The 27,132-nt window shown below is 53.6% G+C and overlaps 1 protein-coding gene across 2 annotated transcripts in view; it reads left to right on the top strand.

The window, feature by feature from the left end:
- TIAM2 (TIAM Rac1 associated GEF 2) overlaps positions 1 to 27,132 on the top strand; it is a 151,253-nt gene that overhangs the window by 72,195 nt on the left and 51,926 nt on the right. For both annotated transcript variants that reach the window (XM_045572775.1, XM_045572776.1), the window contains 7 exons: positions 3,177 to 3,278; positions 4,591 to 5,724; positions 9,690 to 10,116; positions 13,509 to 13,681; positions 14,783 to 15,007; positions 22,891 to 23,076; positions 23,182 to 23,328. In XM_045572775.1, coding sequence (XP_045428731.1) covers positions 4,597 to 5,724; positions 9,690 to 10,116; positions 13,509 to 13,681; positions 14,783 to 15,007; positions 22,891 to 23,076; positions 23,182 to 23,328 — 2,286 coding nt within the window. In that variant the 5' untranslated portion in view covers positions 3,177 to 3,278; positions 4,591 to 4,596. The remainder of the gene's footprint in view (positions 1 to 3,176; positions 3,279 to 4,590; positions 5,725 to 9,689; positions 10,117 to 13,508; positions 13,682 to 14,782; positions 15,008 to 22,890; positions 23,077 to 23,181; positions 23,329 to 27,132) is intronic.

The following is a 27,132-nucleotide window of genomic DNA, read 5'->3' as shown; positions in this document are numbered from 1 at the left end:
TCTGTATAAACTCTCTCCGGAGGGATGTTAGGAGCTGGTTGGTGTTTCCAGATGCACAACCTGAGCTTCCCTAGGCTGCCTCGCTCTCTGCTTTTGGGCAGTGTCCCCAGGCCTCTGTCCTGTTGTCCCCGGTGAGCCCTGGCCCTCCCCGCAGCACATCTGGCCCCCCCGGGGTTCCTCTTGGTCCCGTGTAGCTGCGCCATCTGCACAGCTAGCCTGGGGCTGGGACAAGGCGGGGCTGGAGGACTTCAGTTCCTTTTGCTCTAAACTTGACGCCCCCCCGGAAGTGGAGACCGGGAACCCAGGGTGTCAGTTCAAGGCGAGCTGCAGGCACGTGAAGAAAAGGTACGTCTTGAATGTCCTCCTGAACGGTGATTTGCGGTGGGACCCAGTAAGCCACAGCCGCTGCTGGGGTTGCGAGGACGTGTTTGCGAAATTCCTCCCCATTGCTGCACATTTCCTGGGTGGGTAGTTGATCACATTTTTAAAAAAAGAAAAAAAAATTCCATTCTTTGTTTAGGATTTTAGCACAGCACGGTCCTATGCATGGGGGCTGGAAGGGAATTCAGAAAATGAAAGAACAGGAATTTCTTTTTAGGCTCACAAGATTGTGGTCAATTTTTAAGTACTATCTGAATATTTTATAATTATTCGATATTTAAAAATAATTATAAAAAGTGTGTACACAGCATACAGTTTTTGCCAAGTACACACAGTCTTAGCGCCTTGTGATTATTTATTCCAGAGTGACTTCACTTAACCTACCTTTCTGTCAGCTGTGGGCCTCATGGCACATTAGGTATACCTTATGTGTACTATTGTTGCAGGTTGGTGTACCTAAAGTGTATATTTTTTTCTATTTAAAGATATGGGGGACTGTTAAGTATTTCTTTAAAAAAGAAAAAAAGAAAAGCTCACAGGAAATCAGTTGTTTCCATCTTTTCAACCCCCTATGAACAATAACAACAAAAAATTTAACTTGAGTGCCATCAAGTTCCCTTAGAAAAGGAGTTCGGAGTCAGAGTGCTGACAGTCTGACCTCCTCATTGTCCTGCTTCTAGATGTAAATCACAGGTGGAGCATGGCGGGTGTGTGTTCCACCTGCCACACGCCTCAGGGACAACAATCCGTGGTTTCCCTGGGAGGTCACCCTTTCCGGCAGTCCGTTCCTCACACATATGAGAGACACCCTTCTTGCCACAGGTCAAGGCAGTTTTCCTTCTGCAGGGTTGAGGGGAGACATGGAACAGCTGGTCAGCATTACTGGTCCTGACATGCACATGCTGCTGTCATCCATCTCCCCCTTTTCCTGCTCTCTGAGCAGCACTGTGCTAATCACCGAGACATTTCCCGGGGGATCTGTGCACTGATTTTTCAGGCAGACCCACTTGGGAGTGATTCCTGCTTCGTCTAACCCAAATCGACCTTCTAACATGCAAAGTTCCTGACCTTAGAGGAAAAGCTTTCAACTGTTCAGTGTTGAGTATGATGCTAGCCCATTATACATACATAATAAAGGCCATGTATGATGATGGGCTTATCATCATACATGGCCTTTATTATGTTGGGGTATATTCCTTCAATGCCTAATTTAGTAAGAGTTTCTATCATGAATGGATGCTGAATTTTGTCAAATGCCTTTTCTGTGTCTATTGAGGTGATTATAATATATTCTTTTCTTTCATTCTTATAATGCAATGCAGTACATTGATTGATTTGTGTACATTGAACCATCCTTGCATCCCAGGGATAAATTCCACTTGGTTATGGTGTATGATCCTTTTAATGTGCTGTTGAGTTTGGTTTGCTAGTATTTTATTGAGAAATTTTGCATCTACTGTATTTTCCGGCATATAAGACGACCCCCAAATTTTACAGTTAAAACATAGGTTTAGGCCTATATTCGCTGTATAAGACTACCCCCCACTTCTGAGGCAACACCAGTTCTTTTTTTAATAGACCGCCTCTCTGACTCTGGCCAATCTGAGCAGGCTTTTTACTAGAACACAGTGTCGTCTTATATGCCGGAAAATATGGTATATTCATCAGGGATATTGGCCTCTATTTTTTTATTTTATTTTATTTTTAATAGGAGTGCCCTTTTCTGGTTTTGATAATGGGGTAATTGTTGGTCTTGAGTTTTGGAATATTCCCTTCTTTTAGATTTTTTTTTTTTTTTTTTTTAAGAGTTTGGAAAGGATTGGTGTTCATTCTCATTCAGTGTTTGGTAAAATTCACTTAGTGAAACCATCTGGTTCTGGGCTTGTATTGGTGGAAAGTTTTTTATTTTTATTTATTTTTTTATTACTGATTCAATCTCCTTTCTAGTAATTGGTCTATTCAGATTTTCCATTTCTCTCAGGTTCCGTCTTGGTAAGTTGTATGTTTGCTTCTAAGAATCTTTCCATTTCTTTCAGGTTGTCCTGTTTGTTGATGGATAGGGCTGTTCCTACTTCTTTTTTCTTTTTTCTTTTTCTTTTTTTCTTTAAAGAAAAACAATTCACTGTTGAAACCTCATAGCAATGCGTTCTATGTCTGCGAGAAAATAAAGGCTTTGTGTCCCAGCAGTGACCACTGCCAGATGGCAGCACCCTGCCCCCCTACCCCCACCCCAAGGCGGGCCGCCTGCCCCTGTGCAGTGATGCCCAAACATGAGCTTGAGGAAAACTGTTCGTCTCATTCATGAGGTCAGCTCCTGTAACTTCAGTTATTCCAGCCAGCCTCTGTTTCGCTGTGTGTCAGCACTCGGGGTCTTGTTTTTACTACTCGGTCCAGTGGAGAACAATGAGCGTCTTGTCCCCCCGGAGGATGCTCTGCCGCGCTGTCAGTGTGGGGAGGCTGGGCCTGTTTTCCCAGGCGCTGACAGACGAGCCGTGACTCACCCCTGCCTTTCACCTGCTCGGCCCCCGGAACAAGGCGCGCCTTTGACTTCGGGCTGGCGGCTGAGTGAACGGCCTTTCCCCCAGGTGGGATGGCCGGCCCTGGCTTCCTTTCCGTCTCCCAAACCGCCCGATGACTCAGGCCGCGCACAGACGTCTCATTTATTGTTTTGACAGCGATTGTGGACCCAGTGGTTGTTTCTTCAGAGAACTTAGGCGAAACCCTTGTTTTTATTTTTGGGGGGCACTGGATGTAAAATGCTCGACGTGAGTGTCTCACGTTGTCCGCTTTTTCAGGGCCATTTCATGGACTCGCTGCTTAACCATGCTGCCTCGCTCCCAGGACCTCAGAAGGCCAACTGACCACTGACCTCCCCCAGAGCACAAACCGGGCTGCAGGTAAACCCCGCTCACGTGACTCGTGGGTCACGGCCAAGTTGCATGACCTTGACTAAGGTGTATATAAGGGAAGGTTTCCTTATTCGGTCAAGCCATGTGACTTCGGTTTGGTGGCTGTACCTTTTCGATATAACAGAATTAAAACCCTGCTGAATGTGTTTGGAAACATGACTGGAAGCTTCAGCTCCAGCTTTGCTGAAACCGAGTGGGGAAGGTTTGGGTCCGATTTCACTTTGAGTTTGGCGGCACGAATAGATTCATTGAGGGTTTTGGGGTTTTAAAAGGAATGGAAAGAATCTAACCATTTTTTGAGATACAAGTCATATTCAAACTTTTCTTCCTTCTCTCTCCTCGTGTTATAAAGTGAGGACTCTGAAAGTCTTTATAAAAGCTTTGTAGAGATTGGTTTTATTAAAATGTTTTTTTTTCCTGCCCCACATGAGAACTTTCACACCCCTCCCCCCTTTTCATCTCAGCCTAGTTTTTGAGGAATGCTAGTCCTTCCTTGTGATATACCTATCCTGTATGAATATGAACACTGGAGTAGTGCTATAAGTGTGGTAGTTTTTAGCAGTACTCTCTTATGTTGTTAAAGCAGTACATGTAGAATGCAAATATATCTCTCTGGCCATTAAAAAAAATCACTATTTAGACTGATAGAGGAAAGACACTTTTCCCTGATTTTTTTTTTTCTTTAAGAATTATTGATTCAAAACCTTGTAACAACAAGCCTAAAGGTAGCTCTGCCTTAAACTAATTCTTAGGCCAATTCAGCTTCTGAGTTGACCTCACAGGACACGCTCCGTGTGTAAAGTGAGCAGCAGGCGAACACGCGGTATCTGCTCCTGGCCAATGGCTTGCCGGGTGTGGAGAAGCGGTTCCGGCAGGTAAGCCTGGTCCCTGCTTCTCCGCGGTGCTGTGTCGGGCACAGAGAGAAGTTAGCTGGTTTTATTGTAACACGAAGATCATTTTCCCCTTTTTATTTCATTTTATTTTTAAACATATATTTTACTGTTTGTTTGTTGTTGTTGTTTTACAGAGAGGAAGGGAGAGGGATTTGGAGGTAGAGACATCGATTTGAGAGAGAAACATCGATCAGCTGCCTCCTGCGCATGCCCCACCGGGGATGTGCCCGCAACTAAGCACATGCCCTTGACCGGAATGGAACCTGGGACCTTTCAGTCTGCAGGCCTACGCTCTATCCACTGAGCCACACCGGTCAGGGCTATTTCCCCCCTCTTTAGAGCATTCTGTTAAGTGGAATGCAGTTTAGGCCCTGGCGCTCACCAGTGTCCCTGCTCTCCCTCCTCAGGGTGAGATGGGGAACTCGGAGAGCCAGTACACCTTCCAGGGCGCTAAGCACCAGGGCCACGCGGTGCCCGGCGCCAAGCCCAAGCCGTGCTCCCTGAAGATCCGCAGCATCCACGCCAAGGACGACAAGTCCCCGCTCGGCTGGGCCCCCGGCGGCAGCGCGGGCTACAAGTCGCGCTCGCTGGCCCGCAGCTGCCTGTCCCACTTCAAGAGCGGCCAGCCCTACGCGCCGCGGCCCGGCCCCGCCGGCAAGGCCCCCAAGGGCGGCGCCCCCGCCAAGCCCCGGCCCATCGGCGGCCCCGGGGGCGCCCGCCCGGCCTCCCCCGCCGAGAACGGCTTCCCCGGCCCCTGCCTCGCCGGCCCGGAGCCCGAGGGGAGCCACTCGGCCGCCAGGGACCGCCCCGGGGGGCGCCTGCTGCGCTGCTACGCGGGCACCGAGGGCACCGCGTCCACCGCGTCCACGCCGCCCGCCGAGGACCCGCGGAGCCCCCGCGTGCTCATCAGGACGCTGGGCAAGCTGGACGGCTGCCTCCGCGTGGAGTTCCACAGCGGGGCCGGCCCCCCGCGGGCGCCCCCCGAGGCCGCGGCTGCAGGGGGGCCGGTGCGGCTGCTGCGCTACTCGCCCGGCGCCCCTGGCCCCCGCGCGCCCAGCCCGCGCCCCTCGCCCGCGCGCTCCCGCCCGCGCTCCAGCAAGGGCAGCTCCTCCCCGAGCTCCGAGTCCTCCTGGTACGACTCGCCCTGGGGCCAGGCGGAGGGCAGCGAGGCCGAGGGCCCGTCCCCGGCGCCCAGCCTGCCCGCCGGCTCCCCGCCCCGGGGCGCCCCGCAGCCCTTCCCGCAGAGCGCGTCCCTGTCCTCGCTGCGGGACCTCCGCCCCTGCACCCTGGGGAGCCCCCGGCGCGGGTCCCGCCTCTCCCAGGAGGACCTCAGCCACCGCGTGTCCTTCGCCTCCGACATGGACGTGCTGTCCCGCGTGGGGCGCGGGGAGCCCGGCCCGTACGCGTCCTTCACGCTGCCCTGCAGGAGGTCCAAGGCGCTGGCCGAGGACGCCGCGGCCAAGAAGGACACGCTCAAGGCCAGGATGCGCCGCCTCAGCGACTGGACCGGGAGCCTGTCCCGCAAGAAGCGGAAGCTGCAGGTGAGCTGGCCGGGCAGCGGCGCCGCTTTCCTTCCCTCTCCGGGAGAGGGGCGCGTGGGCAGGAGGGGCCGCACCGCTGGGCCCTGGTGCGGGGCCCCAGGGAGCCCCAGACCTGCGATCCTGTTGGCACGTGTGGGTTGTTGTTTTCCCCTTTTGCTTCAGATTTGCATTTTCTTTTCTTTTTTATTTTTAATAGCATCTTTTTTTATTTTATTGATTTTTACAGAGAGGAAGGGAGAGGGATAGAGAGAAACATCGATGAGATGAGAAACATCGACCAGCTGCCTCTTGCATACCCACTACTGGGGATGTGCCCACAACCAAGGTACATGCCCTTGACCGGAATCGAACCTGGGACCCTTCAGACTGCAGGCTGACACTCTATCCACCGAGTTAAACCGGCTAGGGCTTCTTTTATTTATTTTTAAAATGTGTTTTTGTTTTTTTTTTAAATTGATTTCAGAGAGGAAGGGAGAGGGATAGAGGGAAACATCGATGAGATGAGAAACATCCATTAGCTGCCTCCTGCATACCCACCACTGGGGATGTGCCCGCAACCAAGGTATTATACATGCCCTTGACCGGAATCGAGCCTGGGACCCTTCAGTCTGCAGGCTGACACTCTATCCCCTGAGTTAAACCAGCCAGGGCTTCTTTTCTTTTCTTTTCTTTTTTCTTTTCTTTTCTTTTTAAATGTTTTATTTTATTTTATTTATTATTATTATGTTTTTATTGATTTCAGAGAGGAAGGGAGAGGGAGAGAGAGAGACATCATGATGAGAATCATTGCTCAGCTGCCTCCTGCCCGCCCCCTACTGGGGATGGAGCCCGCAACCTGGGCATGTGCCCTGACTGGGAATCCAAGGGTGACCTCCTGGTTCATAGGTCCACGCTCAACCACTGAGCCACGCCTGCCAACTTCTGTTTAGTTGTCGTCTGCTGTGACCCCCATTGTCACTGGCATTGAGCTGTTGAGTCCATGTCTGATTTGCACAGAGCGGGTCGGTCTCTCCACAGTGCACATTATGGGCTAAAGCCTATTAGGTGGCCGTGCCTAACTTGGAGGGAGGGAGGCGGGGAGTAGGAGGCACACGCTGCCCTGTGCCTCGGGGAAGACCAGGACATGTGTGGGCCACATGCCTGCAGAGTCCCCCGGGAATTCTCGGAGGACTGGCGTCCGTACTCTGCGCTGAAGGAAAATTCAAGCGCACCATGACAAGGTGACATTGGCCCTCTTTCCTAGAAAGTGAGGGGTGGTGATCCGTTTTCCCTTAGCTCCCAGGATGCCGAGTGACATCTGGAGTCTCTCTCTCAGTATCCTCCTTATGATGATCTGATTGGAGGAATGGAAATTAATGATCTGATTGGAGGAGTAGAAATCATCAGTCTGCTAACTGCACCTGTGTCACATGGCATGTTAACTTCATACCCAAAACACAACCAGAGAGCCTATTTAGGGGCATTCATGCATGCATTCATTCATTCATTCATTCCTATTTGCTGAACACTGCTCGTCCCTAGCTACTAGGATTCTAGATGGAAAGATTTCGAAACTTATTTGAGACTAGGGAAGTTCATAAGAATCAGCTGCAAATACTAACATGTCATCTTTTCCCCTCTCTCAGGGAGAACATTTTGTCTTTGCTACCTCTGAACATTTTAAAGTTAGCGCGACAGCTGGAAGTGTCTCCTTAGAAACCAAGTCAAAAGGGCTTGCAGGGCGTGGTTAAGCTTGGCATTGCAGTGCCTTTCTGACAGGGTTCTGCTGCTTCTGTTCACCCCGTGGTGGTTCCTGCTGAGTGTCAGCGGCAGCCCTGTGTTTGGGGCTCTGAGTCAGAGTCCCGCTCATCGCCGAGGTCGTGTTAACGCTAGCTGCATGCGAAGTATTGCTTCACTTCCTAAGAGTTTTTGAAGAATAACAAGTGACAGTTTTTTTTTTGAAAAAAAAATCAAACTATTTTGAAAGTTTCCTCAATGACTCACTCACCGCAGCTGGCTTATTTGCCCTGTTCTTGCATAAGAATCGAGTATAAATCAATGTGGCCCTGGGACACTATGTAAACACCCACGGAAAACAGTGTCTCATTAGTAATAGCCGTGTTTTGGGCTCAGCTGTTTATTGTCCCTGGGTGTTTGGAAGCACTCTTCGGAGCTGATGATTTTCCTGCAAAAGACAGCAAGTCATTGCCACTTTGCTGCTTGCTTTCTGGGTGGAATTCTGGGAAATAAAACCCCTTCTCACACGGCAGTATTCAACATAAGGCCAATAGTGCATGGCCTGGACGGAGTTTTCTTTCATTGTTATTATTCTAACGGATAAGGAACCAACATGGAGAGGCCACTAGCAGCCGAGTAGGTGAGCGTGGTCAGCATCTCTCAGCAGAGTGACTGTGACCTAAGTTCCCCTTTTGGGATGTCAGAGTCTTTTGAGTCATAATTGAAGCTCCCTTGCCTGCTGTTTGCCAGTGAATGGGCTGTGTGGGAGGTGTTTTTCCTGCATGACTAGGCTTGTAATGTAGATGGAAGAGGACATCTCCGTATTTTCAGGTCTGTGCTCGGCCCGGTCAGTACCCAGGGCACGGAGTCCTCGCAGGGGTAGCGGTTACTGTAGAAATTTTAATTTTATTCAGAGCTGCCCGTCTCTGATTTTGTGTTGAAATCAGTATGAACGGCCAAGATCCGTGCCTTTGGAATGCCCAGTGCCTAGAACAGGGGTGGGGAACGTCGGGCCAGCAGATGTAAAAGGCCTGAGAAATCGTTTGGTGTGGCCCCCGCCCAGGCATGAGGGCTGAGTTAAAGAAATGTCTCACCATTCACAGCAGGCTAATTTTTAAGGTGCTCATTTTGTGTGGCCCGAGAATGATGTTATAAATGTCCAAAGGGCCCTTGGCGGAAGAAGGGTTCCTCACCCCTGACCTAGAATAAAGCAGATGTTCAAGTTCAAGGGTGAGGGTGAATGCAGAGTACGTTCTCTTCATGAAAGACATTCCCACGTGAAGCACACGATATTGATTATGAAGAAAGGGGCACGGCTCCGAGGTGTGCCCTCGGGGGGTGAGGGACCTCAGGAGCCTGGTTTCACCGTCTGCTGTGGGAAAGGAAGCTGCCAGAGACCCCGCGCCTAGACCTGGGCAGGTGGTAGGGAGGTGGGGCCATGTTTACCTTGCGGACAGATTTGTGCCTAGAAGTTTGTGCTTCGCCACGCTGAGTCCCATGTCCCCTCCCCCTTGACCCTGGAACTAGGATTTCCTAATTTACCTTAAAAAGGATGCAGGAGCCGAAACCGGTTTTGCTCAGTGAATAGAGCGTTGGCCTGCGACTGAAAGGTCCCAGGTTTGATTCCGGTCAAGGGCATGAACCTTGGTTGCGGGCACATCCCCAGTAGGGGGTGTGCAGGAGGCAGCTGGTCGATGTTTCTCTCTCATCGATGTTTCTAACTCTCTATTCCTCTCTCTTCCTCTCTGTAAAATATCATATATATATATATATATATATATATATATATATATATATTTTTTTTTTTTTTTTTTCTTAAAGCAGGAAAAAACAAATAGACTGCAAGGACATGAATTTTTGCCCCTAAGACTTCAATTCACAGCTAGCAAAGAAACCTCAGTCTGGAAATCTTCACTCGTGTGTTTTAAACACACTGGTTGATTTCTTGATGCTAAGCAGAGATTGCATGGAGAGAGTCGGTGATGTTTTTGTTTCCACGTTGAAGCGTTGACTCCACCGGCTGTACACCGGGTTGGGCAGCACCGCTCCCACAGTTCTTTCTGGTTTAGAGATTTGATTCAAGACGTGCTTTTGCTGAAAGCATCTTGCTCTAGCGACCAACAGCACCCTCCGTGTGCCGTGTGTGTGTGTGGGTGTGTGTGTGTGTGTGTGTGTGTGTGTGTCGGGGGGTGGGGGGAGAGGGCAGCGCTTTGGATGTGCGTAACTTCTGATCGGGGTCGTCCTCCCAGGAGCCCAGGTCCAAGGAGGGCAGCGACTACTTCGACAGCCGCTCAGACGGCCTGAACGCGGACGGCCCGGGGCCCCTCCCGGCGCTGTGGGCGGGGGGCTCGGCGCAGCTCCTGGCCCAGAGGAGCGAGTCCGCCCAGGCCCTCGGCGGCAACCCCCTGCGGCAGGACATCTACGAGAACTTCATGCGGGAGCTGGAGGTCGGCCGGGCCCACACGGAGCATGGGGACACGTCCACGGAGACGGCCGAGTCCAGCAGCGGGTCCCTCAGCTCGCTGGAGCAGCTGGACCTGCTGTTCGAGAAGGAGCAGGGGGTGGTGCGCAAGGCCGGCTGGCTCTTCTTCAAGCCCCTGGTCACGCTGCAGAAGGAGAAGAAGCTGGAGCTGGTGGCCCGGAGGCGGTGGAAGCAGTACTGGGTGACGCTGAAAGGTGGGTGCGCGGGGACCCGGCCTCGGGGCCTCCCTCCGCTCTGCCCTCTCGGGGGGTGCCGGGGCCTGCGCTCACTTGAGTTCATGTGAAAGAAGGTTTTATTTTATTTTTTATTTTTTTAAATATATTTTATTGATTTTTTACAGAGAGGGATGGAGAGCTAGAAACATCAATGAGAGAGAAACATCGACCAGCTGCCTCCTGCACACCCCCTACCAGGAATGTGCCCACTACCTAGGTACATGCCCTTGACCGGAATCAAACCCGGGACATTTCAGTCCGCAGCCCGATGCTCTATCCACTGAGCCAAACCGGTTTTGGCTGTGTGAAAGGAGTTGACATAGGATCTTCCTGCGTGCTTTACTACAGTCTTTCTCTGTCTCTTAATATTTTAAAATTGATTTTTAGAGAGAGATGAAGGGAGAGGGAGAAACATCCCTGTGAAGGGGATCCGCTGCCTGCTGCAAGCCCCCAGCCAGGGATCCAGCCCAAAACGTGGGCAGATGTCTCGACTGGGACGATGCCCAACCAACGGAGCCACACTGGCCAGGGCTGCACACACTTTCTCAAACCCGGGCGAGGTGGCTTAACATTCACATTTGTGATCTCATCTAACACATGATTGAACTTCACAGCTCTTGCTTATTACTCTGTAGGTATTTCTGTACCCCTTTTAAATATCTTTCCTGGCCCTATCCTGTTCGGCTCAGTGGATAGAGCGTCGGCCTGCGGACTCAAGGGTCCCGGGTTCGATTCCGGCCAAGGGCACGTGCCCGGGTTCCGGGCTCAGTCCCCGGTGGGAGATCCTCACACGCACAACAGCGGGCCGGTGTCAGCGGACACACTCACACACACACACACACACACACGCGCATACAGGAATGTTAGGGTGCTGGCGGCTCTGCCCCGCAGCAGGATGAGGAATGGAGGATGTGTGTGGGTTCACAGGATGCCAGCCAAAAGGTGGATTCGAGAGAACAAAGACGAACGGCTCTCCTTGGCTGGTGATCGTTCTAATAGGACTTCCCCTCTAGTACGTCTGCTGCGGGCCCAGTCTGTTTTCTCTCTGTGCTCCTGTGGCGGGCACTGCCCCAGTCCGCTGTCCACTGCCCAGGCCACCACCAGCTCCTGGCGGGCACTGCCCCAGTCCGCTATCCACTGCCCAGGCCACCACCAGCTCCTGGCGGGCACTGCCCCTGTCCACTGCTCAGGCCACCACCAGCTCCTGGAGGGCACTGCCCCTGTCCACTGCCCTGACCACCACCAGCTCCTGGCGGGCACTGCCCCCGTCCACTGCTCAGGCCACCACCAGCTCCTGGCGGGCACTGCCCCTGTCCACTGCTCAGGCCACCACCAGCTCCTGGCGGGCACTGCCCCAGTCCGCTGTCCAATGCCCAGGCCATCACCAGCTCCTGGCAGACACTGCCCCTGTCCACTGCTCAGGCCACCACCAGCTCCTGGCGGGCACTGCCCCTGTCCACTGCTCAGGCCACCACCAGCTCCTGGCGGGCACTGCCCCTGTCCACTGCTCAGGCCACCACCAGCTCCTGGTGGGCACTGCCCCTGTCCACTGCTCAGGCCACCACCAGCTCCTGGCGGGCACTGTCCCGTCCACTGCCCAGGCCACCACCAGCTCCTGGCGGGCACTGCCCCTGTCCACTGCCCTGACCACCACCAGCTCCTGGCGGGCACTGCCCCATCCACTGCCCAGGCCACCACCAGCTCCTGGCGGGCACTGCTCCTGTCCACTGCCCAGGCCACCACCAGCTCCTGGCGGGCACTGCCGCTGTCCACTGCCCTGACCACCACCAGCTCCTGGCGGGGCCTGGGCGGGGGGCTGACAGCCTCGACCCTGCGGGTGCCGGGCCTGACAAGCTGCAGCCCCTCCCGTCGGCCGAGGCCCTGGCGTCAGAGTCCCAGGCGAGGTCAGCTTGACGTGGCGGGTCTGCCATTGACTTCCCGAGCTTCCAGTTCCGCAGCAGCAGCAGCAGCACTCCCGGGCGCACCCCCGGCCTGGCCCTAAAGCCACGGCCCGCCTGGGTCTCGTGCTGCCACGTGAGAGCTGCGTTCTGTCGTCCATGGGGTGGGAGGTTGGGCAGCACCCTTGCCTCTGCCCCGGGCGGTGTCCACTTCCTCTGGCCGCACTGAGTCAAACCGGCTGCCGGGAGCACCGTGCGGGGCGGCGGGGAGGGCCAGCGGGAGCCCTCGGGAGGAACTCGGGCCTGGGGACGGCTGGCGTTGCTCTGCCATCGTGGCCCCGAGTCCCGGTCCCAGGGGCACGCAGGGCGCTGGGTGCCCCGCGGCAGGGCCGTCCCCGATGGAGAGTGCGGGCGGGTGCTGCTTCCACGTGAGGCGGTGGCTGGAGGGAGGGACGCTCAGCTCCGCAGAAGCAGCTCTGCCCATGAGCCTCGTGCTGCCCTCCCTCGCTCGGAGGGCCTCACTCAACGTCGGGACGAGTCTTGTTTATGGGAAGAGAGTGACTCAGTGCTTCTAGAAACCATAAGGCACAGGGGCGGGGGGAGGGAGCTGTTTCCGAGGGCAGAGCGAGGGGCCAGCCTTCCTTCTGCCTTCTGCACTGCGCTGTATAGACATGTTAGGGTGTGTGTGTGTGTGTGTGTTAATTTATTGTTGAAAGTATTACAGATGCCCTCCCCCCCCAGCCACTCCCACCCTACCCCCAGGTCTTCACTAAACTGTTATCTGTGCCCATGGGTTATGCACATATGTCCATAGGTTCCCTTAATCTCTCCCCACCGACCCAGGTCTTTTCTCTGAGATTTGTTTTTATTTATTTGTTATTTACTTATTTTTAAATATATTTCATTGATTTTTTTTTTTTTTACAGAGAGGAAGGGAAAGGGTTAGAGAGTTAGAAACATCGATGAGAGAGAAACATTGGTCAGCTGCCTCCTGTACTCTCCCTATCCAGGGATGTGTCCGCAACCAAGGCACATGCCCTTGACCAGAATCAAACCTGGGCCGGGACCGGTTTGGCTCAGTGGATAGAGCGTCGGCCTGCGGACTGAAAGGTCCCGGGTTCGATTCCGGGCAAGGGCATGTACCTCGGTTGCGGGCACATCCCCAGTAGGGGGTGTGCAGGAGGCAGCTGATCGATGATTCTCTCTCATCGATGTTTCTAACTCTCTATCTCTCTCTTCCTCTCTGTAAAAAATCAATAAAATATATATTTTAAAAAAACAAAAGAAAAAAAAAACCTGGGACCCTTGAGTCCGCAGGCCGACGCTCTATCCACTGAGCCACACCGGCCAGGGGAGCGTTTCCTTCTGTGGGCACAGCTGCCGCATCCAGGCTGCGTTTCTGAGCCGCAGGCCTCCCCGGCCCCGGGTCCTCCCGTGTGACAGCCGGTGCTCCCCCCGCCCCGCCCCCTGCAGGCTGCACGCTGCTCTTCTACGAGACCTACGGCAAGAACTGCCTGGACCAGAGCGGCGCGCCCCGCTGCGCCCTGTTCGCCGAGGACAGCGTGGTGCAGGCCGTGCCCGAGCACCCCAAGAAGGAGAACGTGTTCTGCCTCAGCAACGCCTTCGGGGACGTCTACCTGTTCCAGGTACCGCCGGCGTCCCTCCCTGGGCCTGGGACGTCGCTGAGGGTGAGGACAGAGCGGGAGGACGGTGTGGCAGGGACACAGCCACGGCTCCGTCAGGCTGTGGGCCGGGCTCAGCCCCGAGCGGCAGCCCCATGCCGGGCAGTCACTCAGGCAGCGAGCGTTTCCCGGTGCCCGCGGTGTCCTTCCTGCAAAGCAAAGTCTCCGTCCCTGTCCCGGAGCAGCAGGTGATCAAGTGGGTGTGAGGTCGGAAATCCTCAGAGTGGAGGCTTAAAAAATACACATGCACACACACACACACGCACACACACACACACACACAGAAACACACTGAATGGCCAGATGATGATGATCTTTGAATGCATAATAATCTGGCCACTCAGTGTATATCTTATTAGAATAAAAGGCTAATATGCAAATTGTCCCCTGGACCAGGAGTTCAACCACCAGGTAGGCAGGCCAGCCAACTGCCCATGTCCCCTCCCCTTGGCTAGGCTGGCTGGACCCAACCCATGCATGAATTCATGCACTGGGCCTCTAATATACGTATACATATACATATACACATACATATACACATACATATACACATACACATACATGCAAATACACACACACACACACACACACACACACTGAGTGGCCAGATTATTATGCTTTCAGAGATCATAATAATCTGGCCATTCAGCGCGCGCGCGTGCGTGTGTGTGTGTGTGTGTGTGTGTGTGTAATTGATTTTAGAGAGGAAGAGAGAGGGAAAGAGAGAGAAACATCAATGATGAGAGAGAATTATTGATCGGCTGCCTCCTGCACACTCCACACTGGGGATGGAGCCCACAATCCGGGCATATGCCCTGACCAGGAATCGAACCGTGACCTCCTGGTTCCTAGGTGGACGCTCAACCACTGAGCCAGCAGACCGGGTGAGTGGAGGTTTCTTAGATGGTTGTGTGTATCTTTGACATTAGACAGCTTTATGGGGTGAAGGTCCCCCTTCGGTGTGACCTACCCAGGCCCAGCCTGCCACCGTGGAGAGCACTTTGTGCTAAAACAATTCTAAAGAGTTTTTATTTTTATTTTGTTTATTCACCCTCCTGCGTGTAGGCCACGAGCCAGACGGACCTGGAAAACTGGGTCACCGCCATCCACTCGGCGTGCGCATCCCTCTTCGCCAAGAAGCGAGGCAAGGAGGACACGGTGCGGCTGCTGAAGACCCAGACCCGGAACCTGGCCCAGAAGATCGACATGGACAGCAAGATGAAGAAGATGGCCGAGCTGCAGCTGTCGGTGGTCAGCGACCCCAAGAACAGGAAAGCCATCGAGAACCAGGTACCGCTGCCGCCCTGGTGCGCGTCTCCGGGAACAGTTGCCGTGGCTCCTCGTGGCTGCGTGTTGGTGACGTGGGGGTGGGCTGTGCGGTGCCCATCTCGTGCGGTGTTCTGTGCCCGAAGCTTTGTTCCTAATATTGAGCGGCTCCCCCTTGCCTCGCCGAGTCTCTCAGAGACTGTCCCTTTCGGGACAAACCCCGAAGAATGAAACCACTAGAGCAGTGGTCGGCAAACTGCGGCTCCAGAGCCATGTGCGGCTCTTTGGCCCCTTGAGCGTTTAGCTTAGGAGAACCCTAATTAAGTCAATAGCAATGGACCTACCTGTATAGTTCAGGTTTAAAAATGTGGCTCTCCGAAGAAATGTCAGGCATCGTCCTGTTGATATTTGGCTCTGCGGACTAATGAGTTTGCCGACCACTGCCCCGGAGGGTGAGAGGTCAGCTCCCCGTGTCTGTGGGCCCAGAAAGCAGCGTTGCTTCCGTTGCAGACGAAGTGCTGAGGATCACGCCTCCTCTGGTCTGACCTCATGTAATAATGAAACAGGCAGAGTGGCGCTCTGTGCCGTTCAGAGGAGTAGCAGCTTCTGAGCATGTGTTTCTCTGCTCGGACAGCCCACCACGTGGGTACGTGGCATGACAGTTCCGTGCTCCGTGGTCCGGGGCCTCCGACGGTTCAGGCGCCCACTCAGCCCTCAGGGCGACTGGAGGGGGGGAAGCGTGGCTTCCACTCCTCCTGGCTCTCCAAGCCGGCACCTGGAGGCCACACCGTAGCCCTCTGGTGGGATGCCCCGCCTGGAGTTTTCAAGACTTTCTGTATCGTCGCATGTTAACTCCAGGGAGAGAGGGAAAGCTAGGGCCGTGGAATGGCTCCTGGCTAGTCTCCCTCCCCCTCCTCCTCCTCCTCCTCCTTCCTCTCCTCCTCCTCCTCCTCCTCCTCCAACTCCTCCTCCTCCTCCAACTCCTCCTCCTCCTCCCACTCCTCCTCCTCCTCCTCCTCCTCCTCCTCCTCCTCCTCCTCCTCCTCCTCCTCCTCCTCCTCCTCCTCTCCTCTCTATGGCCACATGAAGTCCAAGCCAGCATGTTCAGAAATTTAATATTTCCATTAAATGTAACTTGATCCCCTTGCCCACAGTAGGTAAATACTTACTTTGTGACGTCACCATTGGTGTGATTCTTGGGTGGGATGTGAGGGGTGACTCTCACAGAGCTGAGGTCTGGGTGGTTGGGTGCGGAGGAGAAACTGTTTTAAAGACTTAGGGCAGTTCTCACTTGTGGCCCATTCTACATCCCATAGACAGGATCCTCACCTCCGTCTAATTTTTCATTTCAACTGTCCCCTCCCGCACCCTGCTTTCCTCACCCCTCCCTCCCACACACACACTCACCATCTCACGCCAGCTGGGCTTGTGGACTTTTCTGCCACAGATCTTTGTGCACCGGGCCTCTAGCAATCACTTGGATTGCTCTTCAGAAATTCCGCCGGAAAATCTGCTCCTCACCACCGTGGCAGGCTTTCAGGGTGTTTTCCCAGAGGGCTTTGCAGCGGGCCACGCGAACTCCCTTTTCTGCACCCACTGTCCTCGCCTGGCCTGCCAGAGGCTGTGCGCTCCCCCCTCGCAGACACGAAGGGTGTGCAGTGTGGGGGGAACGAGCATGTGTGTACGATCTTTTACGAGATGGTCTGTGCAGGACGTTATGTGCAGCTACAAAGGCAGAGGCATTTACAAACCCAGACCAATAAGCACGCGGTCTCTCACACATCCCCCAAGCATCGTTTTCTATTAATGACCTTTGGAAAACGTCTTTAAAAGAGCAGTGCTTTATCCACTCCCTTTAAAGTCTGAACTTTACTGTATTTTACGTGAAAGAAAATATTGTTTTATTCATGTAGGGCTTTCCCCCAGAGAGCCCGGGAATCTCAGGAAAAAGCCGTTCACAGCTTCATAGCCGAACTCCCAGGGCACGCTGCATCACGCCGGAGGAAGGCTCTGCGACAGGCCTTGTTGGGAGAACTGGGGTGGACAAGGTCACGGCCCGTGGCTTGTCCGAATGAATAAAAAGACTCTGACCACAATGACGGCTGGACTTCCTGCCGTTGGTTGGGTGGTGATGCTTAGCTTTAAGACACCCATCGGATGGTCTGGCCCCCGGGCCGCTGGGGCCTGGGTGGGACAGAATGACGCAGCTTTGATGGGAGCGGATCCCGTGTGGAGCTGGGATTCCTTTGAAGTTGGGAGGCAGGAAGAGCTGCAAATTAAGTCCAGTGAGGACTTTTTTTTCCCCCTTTCTGTTTATTATTTTCAACAAGTAAACAGGGACAGAACCTCACCACCCTCAGGCAGTTGTAGCTTTCTTCCAGATGGCTCCCCCCGTCCCTGCGGAGCTCAGTACCTCTCTCACTCCCCCTGGGTCACTGGGCCGGAGAGGGAGGGGCGGTCAGCGGGGGGGGGGGAGGCAGGGGGGGCGCACACTCATGGTTGGTGGCCCTGGGAGGGCTCTGGGTTTGTGAAACGTAGGCTTCGTCTTAAATATTTACTTCACGTCTTAAAATGACGGAGGGTGGATTGAATGTGGACAATTGGAAGCTGGCGAGAGGAACAAAGCTTGAGAGAAATACGATACCTATGTGGGGGGGCGGGTAGCAACTAGGGGAGTAAGGGATGGAGGGTCTGTGAAGGGTTTTGAGGGAGACACGGGCAGACGATAGAGGTGCCGGGCCACAGCGAGGCCTCCTTCAGGAGGCAGCGGGGGCTGGCGGGAGGATCTGGGGCAGGCGATGAGCATTCGGCTTAGCTCTGCGAGCGCAGGTCTGGGCCAGGCAGATGCGCACAGACCAGGGGCTCGGAGGAGAGGCCGCCTTAGCCCTCGGGTGCTCTCCGATGAGCAGGGCGACAGAGCTGAGCGTGGCAGGTCCACACCTTACAGTGAGTTCAGGGCCAGTGATATTCCAGAGTGCTTGGAAGACACACTGGAAGTGTGGCCTCCTGTGCAGTCAGGAAGACTTCCTGGTGGAGGGGTGCCTGAGTTGCTTCTTAAAGGATGAGACGGAGTTCATCAGAAGAGGAGTGGAGCTGGGCATTCCAGGCCCAGGGCCAGCACGGGCGAAGGCAGGGCGCTCTGGAACCATGCGGTGCCCCTGGCATGTGACTGTTCGGCACATGATGTGCAGGCGGGAGAGACGGAGGGTGAGCAGGCCCGCCTCTAATTAGCCAGGCAGTGGCTGGTTTTGTATAAAAGAGAAATTAATCCTTAACATACGTGTTTTCATGACTAGGAATTTTCAGCTCAACTTGATGGGAAGCATCTACACTGATAAAAGAGTAAGAGGCACCAAAACTGGTTTGGCTCAATGGATAGAGCGTCAGCTTGGGGACTGAAAGGTCCCGGGTTCGATTCCGGTCAAGGGCATGTACCTTGGTTGCGGGCACATCCCTAGCAGGGGATATGCAAGAGGCAGCTGATCAATGACTCTCTCTCATCGATGTTTCTAACTCTCTCTCCCTTCCTCTCTGTACAAAATCAATAAAATATATTAAAAAAAAAAAAAAAGAGTAAGAGGCAAATTGACCATATGCCTTTGCAATACCTACCAGCCAATCAGGAGTGAGTATGTAAATTAACCCGCCAACTTTGTTGGGTTAATTTGCATACACAGGCGCTGAGTGGCCAGGGCCAGGGCGAGATGCTTGTGTCATCACCATGGCAGAGCCGCAGGCGTCCGCACCACTCCGGAAGCTCCGGGCCTCGGCAGCGTGGGAAGGCGCACAGGCTGCTCCGGGCTGGAGCGAAAAGGTGGCTCCAGCGGAGGGAAGGCAGTGTCGGCAGCCAGGGGAAGGAAGGCCTATTCTGCCACAGATCTTTGTGCACCGGGCCTCTAGTATTTATTAAAAAGCTGAATTTCCTGGCATGTGAGTTATACCAGGGAGGCAAAACAAAACCACCTCGGCTGTTGTGCCAACCACCAGTTAGCCTCAGCGTGGTCTGAGTCACTGCGTGGGCCTCTCTGTGAAGGTAGGTTTTGGTGCTTGGAACGTGGAGCTTTTCAGCTTCTTTTGTCAAAAGGGAAGGACACTCATCTTTCAGGACAAGCCTGGTGGTGGGCGAATGACCAAGCACTGTGATCAGATGACTGAGGGGTAGAAAATACTGTGTGAGGAGGGCTGGGCGTGGCCTGCATGTGCTGGTCATCTTTTTACGTGTCATTACTCATCTGCTGTGTTCGGCCGTGGACGCCATCTCCTCCCCCTCCCACTTTCCAGCGCTCAGCAAATGAATACAGCTATGCTAGCAATAAAGAGGAAACTTGTACATTGTATCTGTGGAAGTGCTCAGAAATGGGAGTTTTCCTCCTCAATATTGTTAATTTTTCCATTTGAAATGAAAGACAGTGGAAACTTCCTTAGAGCACGTTTCCTTTATCCTTGTTATTTTTTGTTTTGTGCGTGTTTAAAAGAAAACACACCTGGCCAGTGAGGGTCAGTGTCTGAGCGTTGACCTATGAACCAGGAGGTCGCGGTTCGGTTCCCGGTGAGAGCACATACTGGAGTTGCTGGCTCAGTCCCCAGGGTGGAGCGTGTAGGAGGCAGCCAATAGAGAATTGTCTCTCCTCATTGATGTTTCTCTCTCTCTCCCCCTCTACCTTCCTCTCTGAAATAAATAAAAATTTATTAAAAAAAAAAGAAAGAAAGAAAGAAGTGAAAGCCTACTCTTCAAAGAAGTTGAGTTTTTATCCTCATGTCCTGTATTTATTTTAAAAATGAAGAAATACCTACGGGCAATGATCAGTTTTTCAGGAATTTCAAAATAAATAAATAAATAAATAAAAACCCACAAAAAAACAGCCTTGGTACAGGAGAATTGATTTGGAGCATTTTAATTTTAGGTAATGTTAGGGGGAAAAAAAATCTCCAGAATATCTCTGAAAAATGTGATGTTAGGATAACATTACTGTTTTAGTGATGATGATTGCATTTTCCTAAAGTAGAGTATGTCTAAGTAGCTACAAAATTGTCTTCTATTTCTCCCTTTACTTAAAAAAAAATAAAAATATCTCCATCTCCTCCTTCACCTCATCTTTTGAAGGACAATTATAAAATATAACCTTACTTTAAATTTGGGCTGAACTTGCACGTGGCTGATAGGAAATTGAAATGCAAAATGTTCGCATGGCCCTCGAAGGATGTTATAAATATCCAAATAGGCCCCCAAGTGAGAGCGTAGATGGTCTTACATCTCGAGTGTAGAACACGCGGGGGCTGGGGGCGGGGAAACAGTTGGTAATTGGATGGGAATTTAAACACAAAGTGTGAGGAGCTCTTGGACGGACACGGCTAGCGAAGCTGTCTTAGGAGGGAGAGCACCTGGGCCAGCTGTGTGGTGAGTACGCGGTAGAGGCCCCCGCATACTATTCCCTCGGCACCGCTGTGAGCCTTGCCGGTCTGGAAGGGCAGCTTCCGATGTGACCTGGGCAAGGCCACTCCCCCCGCAGCCTCATCGCCGATGTTGCCAGACCTTCTCAGTGTTACAGGATCTGTTCTGAGCTCATGCATCCAGTCTTCTTTTTCTTTTCTTTTTAAAAAAAATAAATAAATAAATTTCTTTATTGATTTCAGAGAGGAAGAGAGAAGAAAAGGGAGATAGGAACATCAGTGATGAGAGAGAATCATTGATCGGTTGCCTCCTGAACACCTCCCCTTGGGGATCAACCCAGGTGTCCTTGGCCAGAATGGAACCTGGGACCCTCCAGTCCGCAGGCTGATGCTCCATCCAGTGAGCCAAGCCAGCTAGGGCTCTTTTCCTTTTTTCCTTTGTTTAATCTTTTATTTTTCTCTTTGTGTAAACTTAATTAATTTAATTTCTTCATTGTTTAAAGTATTACACAGGTCTCCTTTCCACTGTGTCCTCTTCCCTCCACGTAACCCACGCCTCTGCCTCCATGTCTGCACTGTCATGTCCCCCCAAGTCCTTCCCTACCACTTTGGTGACTCTGTGGGGGAAAAAAAAAAGTCAAATATTTCATTGTTCTTATCCAACCACAAATCCTCATTTAACCCCCATGACTGATTCTCTATAAAAAACCGTGACCTTAAAAAACCAGGTAATTACTGTCTTGAGCTGTGGGCTAAGATGTGTGACTAATGATGGCTTACTTTCCTCAGAGTCCTATGGGGATGAAGGATGCATTAGTCAGGGTGCTCCAGAGGCATGGAGCCGACAGGAGATATGAAAAGATATAGAGAGACTTATTAGAAGGGATAGGCCCGTGTGATTATGGAGGTGGGCAAGTCCCAGGATCTGCAGAGTGAGTCGCAACTGGAGACCCGGAGAGCTGGCCCCCGGCCAAGAACGGCAGCTCCAGGTGAAGGGAGAGACAGTGTTTCATTCAGTTCAAGTCCAAGGGCAGGAAAAACCAACATCTCAGTTGGAAGGCCATTAGCAGGAGGAATTCTCCCTTGGGTGGGGATAGTGGGGAGGGGAAAGGGGTTCAGCTTTTTTGTTCTATTCGATGAGGCCCACCCACATGAGAAAGGGCACTCTGCTCTTCAGTCGACCCATTTGAAGTTAATCCCACCCAAGAGCATCCTCCAAGAAGCACCCAGAATACAGTTTGCACAGCCGGACACCCCTGGGCCCAGTCAGACTGACCCACAGAAGGAGCCATCACAAAGGCTCTGCCAGGATAAGGATCGGAAGCGTTGTTGAAATAGAGAGGCCCTGAAGTCCCATCTCATCTGTGTTTTCTGCTAATTCCAATGTAAGAATTACCCCTACAATGTGCAGCATTCACCGAGATACCCATTTTTTGAACTCGAGCAAACGTCTTGAGCTTCGTAAGACCTGCTTTAAGCTGTTGGGTCTGCCAGCCCTGTCTTCCCTTCAACAAACCCAAGCATCTGAGTCCCACTCTCCCGGGAATTCACCTGCATCTTGCCCCACGTTTTGGGTGGAGAGGGCTAGGTGTGCTGGAGATTATCGCAGCGATTCTGACCAAACGTTGGTTCCCTGTTTAAGATGGAGCTGTCTTTACCTTCCAGTTGCACTTTGATGTGGAGTCACACAAACACATCGGTGCCCTTAAACATAGTTTGTGAGGTGCAGGAATCGGTGACAGTGTGAGAGATTGGCCTCTTCCTCCATCTCTAGTGCTTGGCATAGACTTGGATTTTACTTTATTTTATGTCTCTCTTTCTTTTCACCCACTGCGGATGGCATGGGCTTCTCTATCTTCTGGCATCCAGTGGCTCCTTGGTTTTCTTTCTCTCATGCATCCACCCTCTACAGACCATCTAGAAAGTGTCTCAGAACTGGTTCACCTGGTGCGGATAAGGGAGAAGCTTTAATAAACAGTGACACTTTATTAGAAGACAGAACAGTGCATTGATAGCTGTGGATTTCCAGGAATGGGCTGGAGAAGACAGTTGTGAGACGGGCTGGGGGAATTCTTCCCTTGTGCCTGATAGCTTTATTCGTCCTGATCCCCAACGTGCATTTGCTTCTTACTGTCTGAGTTACTTATCAGAATGTGCAGGAATGGAAAGCCACCCCCCCCCCACACACACACACACATGTCCAGCATCCATTTGTGTGGCATCCAGCGCATCTGTCAACGTGAAGGGAACGGCACTAGAGGGAAAGCTGACTTCCCGTTCTGCCTCCCGCCTATGTCGGGTGTTTCCGGAGGTCGTGCCCCGCGGGCAGGGCACCGTGGGGACCCTGCCGCAGTGCCGTGTGCCCCGCTGGCTGTGTTTGGGCGGGCGGGCGGGCTGGAGCGGGGTGAGGGTGGAGGGCTCATTCCAGCCAGCCACAGTGTGAAGGGCTCACGCGTTCCGTCTGACCCGTGACTGCGCCGCCGCCTCCTCTAAGTCGCCCTGTTCTCCTCCCGCAGATCCAGCAGTGGGAGCAGAACCTGGAGCGGTTCCACATGGAGCTGTTCCGGATGCGCTGCTACCTGGCCAGCCTGCAGGGCGGCGAGCTGCCCAACCCCAAGAGCCTCCTGGCCGCCGCCAGCCGCCCCTCCAAGCTGGCCCTGGGCCGGCTGGGCATCCTGTCCGTCTCCTCCTTCCACGCCCTGGTGAGTCCCCCGGGGGGGCCAGTACCGTTAGAGCAGGCAGCTTCCCCTCCCCCCCCCCCCCCCCGCCCCCATCCTACCCTCAAGGCTCTAACTGTTCTGCACCAGGTGTGTTCTCGAGACGACTCTGCTTTCCGCAAGCGAACGCTCTCGCTGACCCAGCGAGGAAGGAGCAAGAAGGGCCTGTTTTCCTCTCTGAAAGGGCTGGACACGCTGGCGAGGAGAGGCAAGGAGAAGCGGCCCTCCCTCACTCAGGCAAGTGCCTCCGTCTGAGCCGTCACAGGCCTCTCGGGACATCCTGGTCCTCCCCCCACCCCATCACACACACACACCACGGCAGATCCTGGGTCTCCCCTCCCCCCCACACCCATATACACACCACGGCAGATCCTGGGTCTCCCCCCCCCCCCCCACCCATATACACACCACGGCAGATCCTGGTCCCCCCCCCCCCCCACACACACCCATATACACACCGTGGCAGATCCTGGGTCTCCCCCCCCCACACACACACCCATATACACACCGTGGCAGATCCTGGGTCTCCCCCCCCCCCCCCCACCCCCATATACACACCGTGGCAGATCCTGGGTCCCCTTCCCCCCCCCCCCCCCCCCGATACACACACCCATATACACACCGTGGCAGATCCTGGGTCTCCCCCCCCCCCCCCCCCCCACACCCATATACACACCGTGGCAGATCCTGGGTCTCCCCTCCCCCCTCACCCCACCCATATACACACCACGGCAGATCCTGGGTCTCCCCCCCCCCCCCACACCCATATACACACCACGGCAGATCCTGGGTCTCCCCCCCCCCCCCCCCCACCCCCATATACACACCGTGGCAGATCCTGGGTCCCCTCCCCCCCCCCGCCCCCCCCCTGATACACACACCCATATACACACCGTGGCAGATCCTGGGTCTCCCCCCTCCCCCCCCCCACACACCCATATACACACCACGGCAGATCCTGGGTCTCCCCCCTCGCCCCCCCCCCACACCCATATACACACCACGGCAGATCCTGGGTCTCCCCCCTCTCCCCCCACACACACCCATATACACACCATGGCAGATCCTGGGTCCCCCCCCCCCCCCCCCCCCCCACACACACACCTATATACACACCGTGGCAGATCCTGGGTTCCCCCCTCACCGCTGCAAATCATACATGCTCCCTGTCCGTTAACAATGGCATCGGAGTTGGCGCAAAGGAATGCAGCCTGAGCCTGGACTTACCCCCAGATGAAGCACACACGTTGCTCACTTTCCTTTTGGTGCCCCTTGCTCCCTCGGGGTGCTTGGTAACACAGGAAGAAGAATCGGGAAAGAATCCCCACTTTCATCGCCTTCCGTACTCATATGTATGCCTCCTGTAGACTTCCTGTTAAAATAAACGTGTGTGACTAGTAATCAGAGCAGCCGCAGCTACATTCGCTGGGCCGTGCCAGGCACGTGGCCTCCTGTGCCCTGGGCCAAGTGGGCCTTCTGTCGTTGCATTGGTCAGACGGGGGGCCTGCGGCCTGGGCGGTGAGGGGCTCCTTACCCTGCTCGCCCAGCGGCCGCGGGGCCGGGGCTTGGCCATCCTGCCCCACACGCTGGCCGGCTGCGGCCACTGCCTGTCCCGGAGGAAGGGCGGCTGTGCGAACATTCTATCCCGTAAGGAACGGCCTGAGCACTTGGTGTTGGAGTGCGGCCCCGGACAGGGAAACGTTTTCAGGAGCTTCTGAGAGCTCATCGCGGAAGCACTTGCTAGCACCGAGTTCAGGGAGCGATCTGAACTTCAGGATGCTGACTGCCATGGTTTAGGGTTACTGTTTCTCCAGAGACTCTGGAGCACGTGAGTTATCATGCGATGATGGAAGGCAAGAGGGAAAGTGTTTGCAATGACGTCCAGAGAGGGTCTTGTTTTGATTTTTGACAGGTGGCTATTCCTCTGACTCTGCTGTCCCTATCATCTGGAAGCAAGGGTCACCTTTTATGGAGCTTTATTTTAGGATTTTTAAAAATAATATATTTTATTGATTTTTTACAGAGAGGAAGAGAGAGAGATAGAGAGTTAGAAACATTGATGAGAGAGAATCATCGATCGGCTGCCTCTTGCACACCCCCTACCGGGGATGTGCCCGCAACCAAGGTACAGGCCCTTGACCGGAATTGAACCTGGGACCTTTTAGTCTGCAGGCCGACGCTCTACCACTGAGCCAATCCGGTCTTGGCTATTTTCGGATTTTTATGTAGCTTTTTACTTGATGATGCGTGACAGGTTTGTGAACTTTAAGAAGTTGACTTGTCCAAGGGCTTTCTATTAGCAGGACTTACGATGGATTTGAAAATAAGTTTTTCCAACATCGCCATTCATGATTAGAATTAATTGTTTAAATTGGGCTCAGATTGCCAAACAAACAAACAAACAAACAAACAAAAAAACCTTCTTGTGATTCACTGGCCAGCCCCACGGCACTCTAATGGGCAAGAGGGAAGTATTATTGAATCTGCTTTATAAAGCACATGCATTTAAACAGCTACCCCATTTATTGTAACTCAGTACCCCTTCTAGTACAGGGATGCAATTCCTTGGACTCACAGGGCTGTTTTCGGGGCGTCTTTATGCTTTGGGACTGCAGACTCATAACCAGGGTTAGTGGAGTTGCAGATTGAATTGAGGGCATTTGTGTTTATAGATTCCCGGTACTTAGCAATCTGCCCGCAGCTGGTTGAAAGATGAACATTGCACGTCAGGAGTTTCCCTCTGCTAATCACCTCTGGAGGATGTTTACAACGCGTACAGGGCGTCTGGGTGCAGACAGGCAGCGTGTCGTGTTCGTTAGTGTAGCCCCGAAAGGCAGGCGGTCAGTCCTGAGCGGCAGGAGGAGGGCCGGGCGGTCAGCCGTGACTCACCCTGACGTGAAATCTGTTCAGGGTGGAGTCCAGCCAGTCAGTCCTGTTGGAGCATTTTTTAGGGGCCTGGGCAGCCCCAGGGGAAACTGTGTAGGTGCTGCCTGATGAGTAACAGGAGCCTTGGGGTTTGCAGGGAGGCGTCTGCCATGGAGATGGTGACAACAGCCCCCCGGGAGGCTCAGGACGGCTCCACGCAGACGCCGAGGCCAGGACCTCGAGCTCTCCCGGAAAATTGGCGCCGGGCGGCCCAACAGTCTGTGGCTTCCGGTGAAGGAAGCAGTGTCACATTTCACCCCGCTCCAGCCCCGGGAAAATGCTACTGTGGGCTTTTAACGTGGAAAACATGAATGAAACCATGTACTCTTGACTATAACATAGCATTTGTTTAAGTAGAATATTAGTATGGAACCCTACAATACATACATACATATACAGATGGATGAAAGGGTGGAAGGAAGGAAAGAAAAGAAAGGGGAGAAAGAAAGGAAGACAGACAGACAGACATTGGTGGTTTTTCTATATTAACTGATGCTTGGACATCAGCCCAAGAAGGAAGCGTACCCTTTCTCCTGTGACATTTTCCTGTTGTTGGGAGCACCCAGAGCTGTGAGCCGCCCTCTTTGTTCCCTCCCATCTCACTTGCTAATGGGCTTCCCTTTACCAGCAGCCCTGGTGGCGTGGGCCCATGTGTGACAGGCAGGCTGTGATTTGCTCCTCACTTCCCTTCAGTGATCCAGGCAGTAATTACAGGCCATTTGATCCGGGAGCATCTGCTGCGAGAATGCGGGCTTCCGTTTCCCTCCTCCAGGCTCCGGTGAATGCTTCTGTGGGAGCTGCCCTCCCGGGGGCTGAAGTGGTTTGTAAACCATAACCAGCTCCCAGCTCCCAGCTCCCAGCTCCCAGCTCCCAGCTCCCAGCTCCCAGCTCGTCTGCAGAGGCCAGAGGGCAGGTCAGCCGTGTGGCTCCGGGTTCATGGCCGACTGGCCGGAGCTGGACCGCACGGTGGGTGGTCTGAGCCTCCGTGCTCACCACGGGTCCCGGGGAGGCCCTCACCAGGTCTTCACAGTGATCGTCACAGAACCACAGTGGTGAAATCTACTTCCGTGTGATGCCACCCTCCAGGCTGGGCTTCAGAAGGTTCTTTCCGCCTTG

Source organism: Pipistrellus kuhlii, unplaced genomic scaffold (genome assembly GCF_014108245.1).
Source record: "Pipistrellus kuhlii isolate mPipKuh1 unplaced genomic scaffold, mPipKuh1.p scaffold_m20_p_5, whole genome shotgun sequence".
In the NCBI taxonomy this organism is placed as follows: domain Eukaryota; kingdom Metazoa; phylum Chordata; class Mammalia; order Chiroptera; family Vespertilionidae; genus Pipistrellus; species Pipistrellus kuhlii.
The sequence above is the reverse complement of the archived record's forward strand: the minus strand, read 5'-3'. Positions and strand labels throughout refer to the sequence as shown.